The sequence below is a fragment of the Cryptomeria japonica genome, chromosome 10 (assembly GCF_030272615.1).
Source record: "Cryptomeria japonica chromosome 10, Sugi_1.0, whole genome shotgun sequence".
NCBI classification, from domain to species: Eukaryota; Viridiplantae; Streptophyta; class Pinopsida; order Cupressales; family Cupressaceae; genus Cryptomeria; species Cryptomeria japonica.
The window spans coordinates 847554404-847564806 of record NC_081414.1 but is presented as its reverse complement, the minus strand read 5'-3'; the positions used below and the strand labels follow the sequence as shown (position 1 = coordinate 847564806).

At 32.5% G+C, this 10403-nt stretch overlaps 1 protein-coding gene across 1 annotated transcript; it reads right to left on the bottom strand.

Annotated features, from left to right (window-relative positions):
• Nucleotides 1-5055: 5055 nt before the first annotated feature.
• LOC131859334 (cysteine-rich receptor-like protein kinase 2) lies at nucleotides 5056-7404 on the bottom strand. The gene is made up of 7 exons (XM_059212950.1): nucleotides 6681-7404; nucleotides 6346-6471; nucleotides 6109-6239; nucleotides 5816-6029; nucleotides 5487-5718; nucleotides 5256-5406; nucleotides 5056-5159 (listed from the first exon to the last, which is right to left on the bottom strand). The coding sequence occupies exons 1-7, from the start codon at nucleotides 7402-7404 to the stop codon at nucleotides 5076-5078; spliced, it is 1662 nt and encodes a 553-aa protein (XP_059068933.1). The 3' UTR covers nucleotides 5056-5075.
• Nucleotides 7405-10403: the final 2999 nt, after the last annotated feature.

The window sequence follows — 10403 nt, the reverse complement described above, 5'->3', positions numbered from 1 at the left end:
TTAAAAACATTAGAAAAAAATTCATTAAAATGTCTCACAAGAATCAAACACCCTAGCAGATATCCAGCAAACACTTCACACGAAGTCATCAAAGGATAAAACTATCTAATCAACAATCTGCAATCAAACTGATCAAGTTGTCTTATGAATCGTATCAACCAATCATATCAAGTGATAATCATATTGTCTTAAAGAGAGAAGATTACACTTGAAATCAAGCAAACTAGTCTTAAATGGGGTATTCATGTCTGAGATGAGATATTATCAACCATCACATCAAACAATCAAAGCAAAGACACATATCAGTATGGCTACTGGATTTTGTCCTAGTTAGTCTTTATCTTTTATCATTTGGTGACAAATCATGTTCATATGCTACTCAAGGATGTCCACAAGTGACTATAAGAGTCATGATGGGCATGATCTTTTTCTTTGTTTATTGTTTGTGGTGTGGACCAATGAAGTTCTGGGGCAATGGTGCCTTGGGTGTTTATGTTGGTACGTTCATTCGATAAATATCCCATGAAGGATAACTATGCTTGTGACTACTCCACATACCTCGACCCTTGGCATTATACCTAGAATGGAGGGTTCACTCCTTGTTTGCAATGTGTTTGTTTCTATAATGAGATATCTTTACACCTTAGTTCCCTATACCTTGGTGTTCAAAGCTCCACTATTACATAATAAGGCTCGGTGATGAATATATGACATTATGAATAAAGATACACAAGTCCGTGGATTTATCATCTCCAATCTTTTCTTTTCATTTTCTCATCTTATTTCTTTGATTATGTCTCAATATCATATTCTCATCAACTATTGATCACTAGCATTGTGATGTTAAATTGGTCTCAATTCCATAATTTTTTGACCAATTTTTGGAGGGGGCATATTTATACCCTAAGTTTCATTGAGGCACACTAGAGTAGAATTTTTTGGTTTTCTTTGAAACAACGTCATTCTGACATTGTTTCAAAGAGGGGAAAATGTAGACACCTAAAAATGTCTCATTAATCATGTACTAATTATTCGTCTAATTGATTAAATAATTCTTTATTTAATTAAATTAATCAATCTTATTCTTCTAAATTTGTATTTCTTCATCATATTACTAATTACCCCATTTCAATTTCTATTCCTCATTAATTCATCATTCAACCTATTCTTAAAAATTAATTAAATATTTTTTATTTCATTAATTGGGAATTAATCCTTTATTTAAGTAATCTTTATTATTTAATTAAAATTCAATTTCCAATAGTTAAATAATTTCTTTAAATTATTTAGTTAATTAATCCATTCTTCCAGTTCAATATTTAAACTTCAATTTCCCCAAATTCTATTTTTTGTCTAATTTCATTTATTCTTCTGAATTCAACTTCAAATTTGAGTTTTCCCTAATTCCAATTTCATCTAATTTAAAATACATGTGCATTTCAATTTCATGATTTTGAAAATCAAATTTAATGTCTAAATCAAGTTCTAAATATATTCAAAGATTAAATTGAATTTAAATAATTCAACTCTCATGCAAAGATTAAATTGAAAATCTAAATCAAATTCAAGAACATGCAAATCAAAATTGAAATTCAAATAAAATATCCTACACCACATGCTAAATTTATAATTAATTGATCAATTCAATTAATTTGATTAATTAAATCATTTTCTCAATTATCCTCCAATCATTCTTTTTCTATCTTCCAATTAGCTTATTTTGAAAAGCATTCAATCAGTTAACTCAATCATTCATTTTTCTATCTTTCAATCAGTCATCTCCCCAATTAACTCAATTAATTATTCAATTAACAATTCAAGCAATAAAGTTTCATCTCCTAAACTATCAATCAGTATGTGAGCTCACTTCAGTTTCACCTCTTATTCAATCCTCTCCAAAAATCTATAAATTGAGAATCAATTCTTCATTTTCAACAATCACAAACTTTGAATCTTTGTGTCATCTTTATGTAGGTTAGCAATGCAGTATCTTAGAGTCAACATCAATACTCAAAGAAGAGAAGGATAATGGAAGCAATGTGCATATGTGTAGCAGGGGGTTTTACTTGATTATTTTACATCGTTGTTGTTATATTTGCATACTTTCATTTATATTTATTTCGAATTCGTTAACTAGTTAAGGATTAGTGATTTCCTTTTATTCTAGTTAGCTATGGTGAATTTTACATAAAATCAGGACCATGTAGTTTATTGATAGCATAGAAAATTTTCCATCACCAATGCTTAAGAAAATTTATTTGGAATAAAAATAAACCATAAGACCAAAATGATGGGCAACTCAGTAAAGACAAAATAGAAAAACTCTTGTTGTAAATTTACAATTGATCAAGAATTTTGGAATAGAGGCAACTATATGCTTTGGTATTAAAATGTTGTATGCAAAATATTTCTCAATGATATGTATAGTATACAAAGACTTATACTTTTTATCATTATCTAGAAAACAATATTAATGTATTTCCATGGAGGTTATTTATAGATAATGAATCTCTAGATTTTGATTGAAATAAAATGACAAAAAAATATCTTATTATCTAATATAGTCATAGCAACTCTTATTGACTTTGAAACTCAAAGTCAGCTATCAGCGAGCTTTTCCCCATCTTACAACTTCCAAGATTATAGAAGAGACATGATAATATGTTGTTATCTTTATATTTTTGAATTGTAATAAACAATTTGTGTATATAAATATACAGATAATAGTTGTTTGGCTAATTATCATAATTATCACAATATAAGATGGAATGATGATATTATACTCTTAGTTTTGAATTCTAGACCTACAAAAGCATGTTTATTTTTTGAGTTATACTGAGTAGAATTTCTCGAGCCAAATTAAGATTTCCAACACCCTTGATGCATAGTGGTTCACCCATTCAGAAATGATATTGGGAAAAATCTAGAGACTCAAAGCCCAATTGATTATACTCGGCTAATACACGAAAGCTCTAGTATTTGATTATACTCAGCTAACACATTATCAAGGTGTTATTGAGACTATGTTATTGAATTGTAAATATTGGTAGTTGATGGTTTGTAATTGTAAGCAAACACATTTTCTTATTGTTAAGTTGTAGTTGCAATTACGGTTGAATCATTTAGATTAAATTAATTTGAATATTTCAGAGTATGGAAAGTGGAAAACTAAAGTGTTATGAAGTCATTGAATATAAATAGTGCATATAAGATCTAAAGAAGAAATAAAGATTGCTTGAAATATTTTTACCTTGGAAAATATTTTTGGTTAAAAATCTTAGAAAAAAAAATCTTTATTGCATAAAGCTCAACCATTCTCTAATACAATAATGAATATAACACTTCACCATTAATAATGTATGAATATTTATAAGCAAATTGAATGCAAAGTATGTAAAATATGATAAGGTTCTCCATGAATATAAAGCATGCAAAGTATGTAAAATATGATGAGATTCCCCATGAATATAACTTGCATGCAAAGTATAGAAAACTTTACTAAATATTTTCTACTTGTTGAATACTTAATATTTGGACCTATATGACTAAACAATCAATTGTTTAAGTAACTATTCTCATTACTGTTTTATAAGACAAAAATATTCTTGAAATACTCATAGCTTTGTTAATGAATTGGAATATTCTTCTATGTATCAATCTTTTTCAATAGTACTCATTTTTCTACAATTATTTCTCTAGAAAGAATATATTATATTCTAAAATGCTTTCACCTAGCATGATAACTATGATTCTTTACCATATATATTGTTAACTATCATTGTATAATTTTTTCTTCAAACCAAACAATAAAGTACAACCTTTGTAGCCACAGTACATCCTTATATGCATGAGTAGCTGCTATGTACATAACATATGTTGTTTATAATGTATTGATTACCTATCATTTTTTTCATTCCTTACTAGCCTGGCCAAAAATATTGAATACATATCTACTTGTTCTTCTTCAACCTAATTAGAATCTAGAATTTTTTATGAATTCAAAATTTTATTTTAATCATCTCTTCCTTCATATCAAATTGCATAAGCTAATATGTCACATAGATATCTAAAAAAGTTATTCACAATATTCCAAAATTATTTATCTTGTTTGCACATATATCTACTCACACTACAAATTTATGTGCAATGTGAAGTATAGTTCACAATAATTAAAAACTTATTCACAATATTCCAAAATTATTTATCTTGTTTGCACATATATCTACTCACACTACAAATTTATGTGCAATGTGAAGTATAGTTCACAATAAAGTAGACAAGAGTATGTCAATTGTTCTAACATAAGAAATGCCACGCATTTTTTTTATTTTTCTTTTCATTTGAAGAATTTTTTTAGCAAACAAGTTTGTATTCACAAGAAAGGGAGTTTTCATAGGCTTCCTATCTTGCAACCTAAATATCTACAAAATGAATTTTACATATTTCTTTTAAGGTAACCACAAATTTCTATTTGGACAATTAATTGTTATTTTCATTTATAAAATAAATTTTATAATACCAAAAATTTTCATACCAAATTGTAAGATAGATTTCATTCTCGCATTATTTCAAATTGATAACATATCATCTATATACAACACTATCATAACAAAATCCTGTATTATTTGAAATAAAATAAAATAAGATCGTCCCTCAATTACAAAATATACTAAGCATACAACATTTCTCCAACATCTAAATTCTTGAATTGAAGTGAGGCATACATCGCTTTTAAAAATTTCCTAGAAAAGCAAAAAAGATATATATTATAATATTTAAATACTATTTGAAAATAGGAAGGGAGAACTATTTAGTCGGTTATATCTTTAACAATATATCCACATCCTTGCTAGTCTGTATGTGCCCATCAACAAGAGAAGTAGCCACTGCTAACGAGCACTAAGGGTTCCCGTAATCGTTGCATTGGATTGATATGAAGGTGTGCCATAAGCCAAACTTTCTCCATCTACGAGGGCTGGTTGCAAAGGTTTTTGAAAATCAATCTCATCATTACTTAACAGTATTGTCACGACCTCAGACATTGATGGCCTATGACTGACAGAGGTTTTTGAAAATCAATCTTCCTCACTATACCCTTCCATCTGGTTTCCACTTTCCACCACTTCTAAAACCTTGTTATCTTCGTATAGGCTCCAAACCTGCCATAAGTTTTTTAAGAAAAAAGGTCAAGCATTTCAAATGAAATAATCTAGGGACGAAAGGATTAAAAGAATATTATTAGAATTTTAAAATACCCATTGAAGCAGATATTGCATATGAGGTGGTTGCTTCAAGTCAATGCATTTTCTACCACTGACAATTTCAAGAACAACGACACCAAAGCTATAGGTGTCAACTTTCTCTGTTAATTTCCCACGGGTAGCGTATTCAGGAGCCGTGTATCCTCTGCAAACGAAAAATTAAAATGGGGTTGCCATCTATATTGAAATTATAAAAAACGGTAGATAAATTAGGAGTTTACTTACAAGGTTCCTGCAAATCTTGTGCTAATATGACTTTTATCATTTGGAAGAAGTCTTGCCAGACCAAAATCTGCTATTTTTGCCTGAAAGTTGTCGTCAAGTAATATATTGCTGGATTTAATATCACGATGGATGATACAAACATGGAATTCCTCATGTAGATAAGCCAGACCACGAGCAGTGCCCAGGATAATGTTGAACCTTTCCTTCCAACTCAAAAGTTTTTTTTTTTTTCCTGCATTTAAAGCAATTCATTAGAGTTTCAAAACCTAAAATGTTTTTTCTTTTAACAGATCAAAGAAGCAAAAGAGGAAAGTTCAGAAATAGCAAACCATATAATATTCTGTCAAGACTGCTATTCGGCATGTACTCATAAATCAGCAGTCTTTCTTGTCCTTGTCTGCAACATCCAAGTAAACGCACAAGATTTCTGTGATGAACATTAGAAATGAGTTTCACTTCGCTTTCGAATTCAGAAGTTGCGAAAGCAGAACGACCTAATGTCAGTTTTTTAACCGCCACAACTTTGCCAGTTTTCAACGTACCCTGCAAATATAATGTAACCCATCATTTGAATACATTAATAGACCAGCCGAATATGAGCAGCGAATAAATATTAATTTACCTTAAATACTTCACCAAACCCTCCTTCTCCGAGCTTATTTGCTTTATCGAAATTGTTAGTCGCCTTTTTCAGTGCCTTGAAGTCAAAATCTTCAGGTCCGCGCAGTTCCGATGCTCCTTGAATATCCACCACTATTCCATATATTTGTAAAACTGGTATTAGTTAATATGGAATTGACTTGCACGAGTTTTGCTTCCTTATCTATAATATAGTATATTCAGACTTTTAAGAATTTACCTTTTTTCTGCCCTTTTTGCATCATCTGCTTCCGGAGGAGGAGGAGACAAGTTATAAGGCAAACTAGGAATCCCCCTCCTACGACACCAATTATTATCGACTTTACAGAACTCGCCGCCTCCTTCTCTGAAAAACAAAATCGAGAATACCTCAACTGTGAAAAAATCTTTGTAAATTAGAGTAAATATCTGACATAAATTTTAAACAAAAGCGATTCAGGTGATTTTTTGAAATCACATTTCTGAAATTGTAAATTGAAACTCGTTTCTAAGTTAAAGTGTCAAGAGTGTAGGGAAAATTCCAAGCTCTTCAATTGAATATAATTAAATTCTAACCTGTGGGTAGGAATGGTGTCAAATAGATAGTCGCGTTGCTTGGAAAAAAGGGTTTGGAATCGTATCGCAAGTAGCAGCCAGCGTCTATAGCCCGTCCATCGGAGTGAGGAAAACACTTAATTATGTTATCCTGAGCAATCTTTAGGCAATCTTGGCAGGAACTCCTTTGAATGGAACTCAGACAGAAGGCAAGTCCATAGATTGTCGTATTAGACGGCCCTTGTCTCGTATCCGCCGCAAAATAATCCTTTATTCGTGGAGTTGCAGTGCAAAGATCACTTATCAAAGTTCGACCTGTTGCCGAAAATGAACTGGAATCAGGGGCGTTGGCTTGGCCGCAGAGGGCTCTATGTGTGGCATCAGTGTATGTATCAGAAAAATTGTAATTCTCGTAACGCAGATAACAGCCGTCGTAGTATGCTTTGCAGGACTCTGAGGCGCAGCTGCGTGCTTGGTTCCCTGCAACCTTTATGCAATCGACGCAATCGGCAGGGGATTTATCCTTTCTGCACTGCGCAAGAACGAATACTGAATCTGTTGCTGTCTCTGTAGATGCCTCCTCGTCTGCTGTAGCAAATCCAGATGCACCAACTTCTTTCACCACAGATGCCAGCGCGGCGTTCAAAATTTGTTCAAAGCCGGTTGCGTTGCTGCTGGGGCTGTAGTTGCATTGGTAGTATAAAAGTTTGGTCTCTGGATCTGCCCTAATGGGGACTCTTAACATGGACCATATTCTCCACTTGCCGGCCCCTTGCAGCCATGGCTCTGGATTTCTCCACTGATATTGGGGAGAGACCTAAAAATGCTATAATTGAAGATGCTATTGATTTGGTTCTGATATAATACCCTAATGATAATCTGTAGTTCACAAAATAATTACATATATAAAAACTTTAAATTGTTCGTCGAAGAAAAAATAAGAGATCTATTGTATAGACTTTCAAACGGCAAAGTCAGTCATGATTGTTCTTTACCATAGACAAATACCCCTCCTTTTTCACTATTATCCATTCTTCTAGAGACCTTAGTTATCTCTCTTACAAACACGAAGCGGAAAAGTCATTAAGATGTGAAGACCATATTAACATAGAACTTTTCTATGCTTATTTTTTCTTTAAAGAAAGGGTCAATTTCCACATGATGCGGAAAAGACATTAAGATGTGAAGACCATATTAACATAGAACTTTGATTTTTTCTATGCTTATTTTTTCTTTAAAGAAAGGGTCAATTTCCACTAGAAGCCAAATCATTGACTGAGCAATCACTAGATATCAAGCTCCTCACTGGCTTTGTAAGGAGGAATTAGCAATAGTGGTACTCACAATAACAATGATGCTATTTTTATGGCTTGTGATAATTGTGGGGATATTTCTCTAAAATATGGTAGATCAAAGCACCTCCTAAATGTTTGTGAGAATGTAAGGATGATTTTCAAATTTTTTACAAGTGTTACACATCTTTCAATAGTGGTGTAGAACACTTTCCATAGAGATGAGTAGTTTTTCAATAAACATATCTCTACCAAACACCATAAAGTCTTATCACATATTTTCTTATTATAACATGTCAAGTGTCATGCTATGAACATCAAAAAGTGTTATCAATTCAATGACCAATACACCATCTATAAAAAATGTGGCATGTAATGTCATATATCAACTCATCACCAAGACACCAATGACTTAGTCAAATCCATAATTGCGAGGAGAGAAATAGTTCCACTTCTATATGAGATTATTCAACATCCTATTGACTATTGCATGAAATGATAAGTAGGAGATATTGCATGAATTGTTGTGATCTATTATATGCATATATTACATATCTTATACATTGGAAAATATTTTAGAAAAAAAAAAAGTAAATAATATAAATAGTAAACATACACCCCTCTTAAGGGTATACAATATTTAAAAGAGAAATCAAATGAAATTTACATTTATTTTTTATTGTATATCTCTTGAACAATTGCTTTTCTCTATAGCTTTTGTGTATGCATATAACTTCATCTAAATCCTTATTTGGATGGTTTCCTATTAAATTCCAACTTTTACCCCAAATTAAATAGGATCTAATACCTTATTATGACAATGATGCGATAGCCAATTGTGTTGTTGGAACAACCTCAAAAACTACTATATGAGTTTATCCACTCATTTTTCTTTCTTATTAGAATGCATTGTAAATGAATTTTTTACTTTATCTCTCTCTCAATATCTTGTATGCCACACAAAAACAACATAGGTTTCTACTAGCATTTATCAGTCTATTAGCTTGTGAAGTACTCGTCGTAAATATTTTGGACTTACCTATACTAAGAGTAAATCTAGTACCATTCAAGACCAACCTATACTAATTCACTAACAAAATATATCAAAATTAAAATGTAGAGATCATAAGGATTTCCAAAGATGATACCAACTATATCAACTAGTATATATGACCAACCACTACCTCAACCATTGAATTCAAGCAACTATTAAATTTTATTTCACATTATTTAAATTTCTTGGAAAATATAACCATTCTTCCATCCAAAAGTATGTGTACTAAGATGATTTTTCATTCTTCAAATCAAATTCTACACTATGAAATTTAATAAAAATGGGATTGTTTGTAAACACATGTCAAATAGAGAATTCACTTTTCTTTTGGTTAGTTAATTTTTATGTCAAAATGATTGGGTAACTCATCTTCATGTCTTAAGACTCATTATTTCAAACACATGCACCTTTCCTCATAGTGGCACATGACAACTAATCATCTATTTTGGACCTACAATCAATCTACTTTCATTTGCTTAAATATTTAACATTCTTATTCTTCGTATTTGGCTACTTTGGAGGAGACAAATCCATATACAACTTACAACATGTTTCTTATATAAAAATTCAAAAATGCTTGTAATGTGATTGTTCTTTCATTCCTCTTACCCTTGACTTTCCTTTTCATTTGTCATTTGGCATTTTCACTAGCTTGTTTATCTCTTTTACCCTCTTATTTACATTGGAGATAGGAATGATTATTTTCTTACCCTAACTAATGGGCACAAGGTTAATCCTCATTCATATCCTTAGTTTTGGCCATGAAAATGAGTCAATTGAGGTGAATAAATAGCTAGCAAATATTTCATGAGTGCCTCTTTATCTATAACATCCTTAGAAGAAGCTAAAGTGCTCCCTTTCTGAATTCATGAGGGTAGGCAGGGAGCTCACGAGAGGAAGCGGGCTGAGGAGGCACGGGGCCCATGGGGAGATGAGCGCGCGGGGAGCAGAGAAGGGAGGGCCCACGGGGTGGAAGGCCTGTGGGAAGCTCGCGAGGAGTCTGTAGGGATGGCAGGTCTCGCGTGGAGTGAGGGGAGGCTGCAAGGGATTCGCGGGGAGGAGGGGAGACTGTGGGGTGCGGACGTTGCAGGGAGCCCACGGGGTGTGGGGACGTGGAAGGAGGTGGATGTGTTGCAGCATGCCGTGGGGAGAAGACTTCATTATGTGCAGTAACCGGTGGAATTTCATACCACTATGGCTCCTCCATATTTCTTGGGACATGGGTGCGAGTTTGGGGAGGATGTGGTCTGTTCTACATACCTCCAATTTCAAAATTATAAGAAGACCAAACATTTTCATCACTCCCTTCTTCATTCTCCAACTAAGAATTGTATTCAACAGATGTAGATTTCATAGGAGCTCCCACTAAATGAGAGACTTGAGGTAGAGCGCTGGTAG

Excerpts from the sequence above, each read along its gene's own strand:
- LOC131859334 (XM_059212950.1), bottom strand. The coding sequence starts at position 7,404 with ATGTTAAGAGTCCCCATTAGGGCAGATCCAGAGACCAAACTTTTATAC. Across the intron at positions 6,030-6,108 it reads GGTTTGGTGAAGTATTTAAG|GGTACGTTGAAAACTGGCAA; the intron begins GTAAATTAATAT and ends TTATATTTGCAG. Across the intron at positions 5,407-5,486 it reads ACAAGATTTGCAGGAACCTT|AGGATACACGGCTCCTGAAT; the intron begins GTAAGTAAACTC and ends TTTCGTTTGCAG.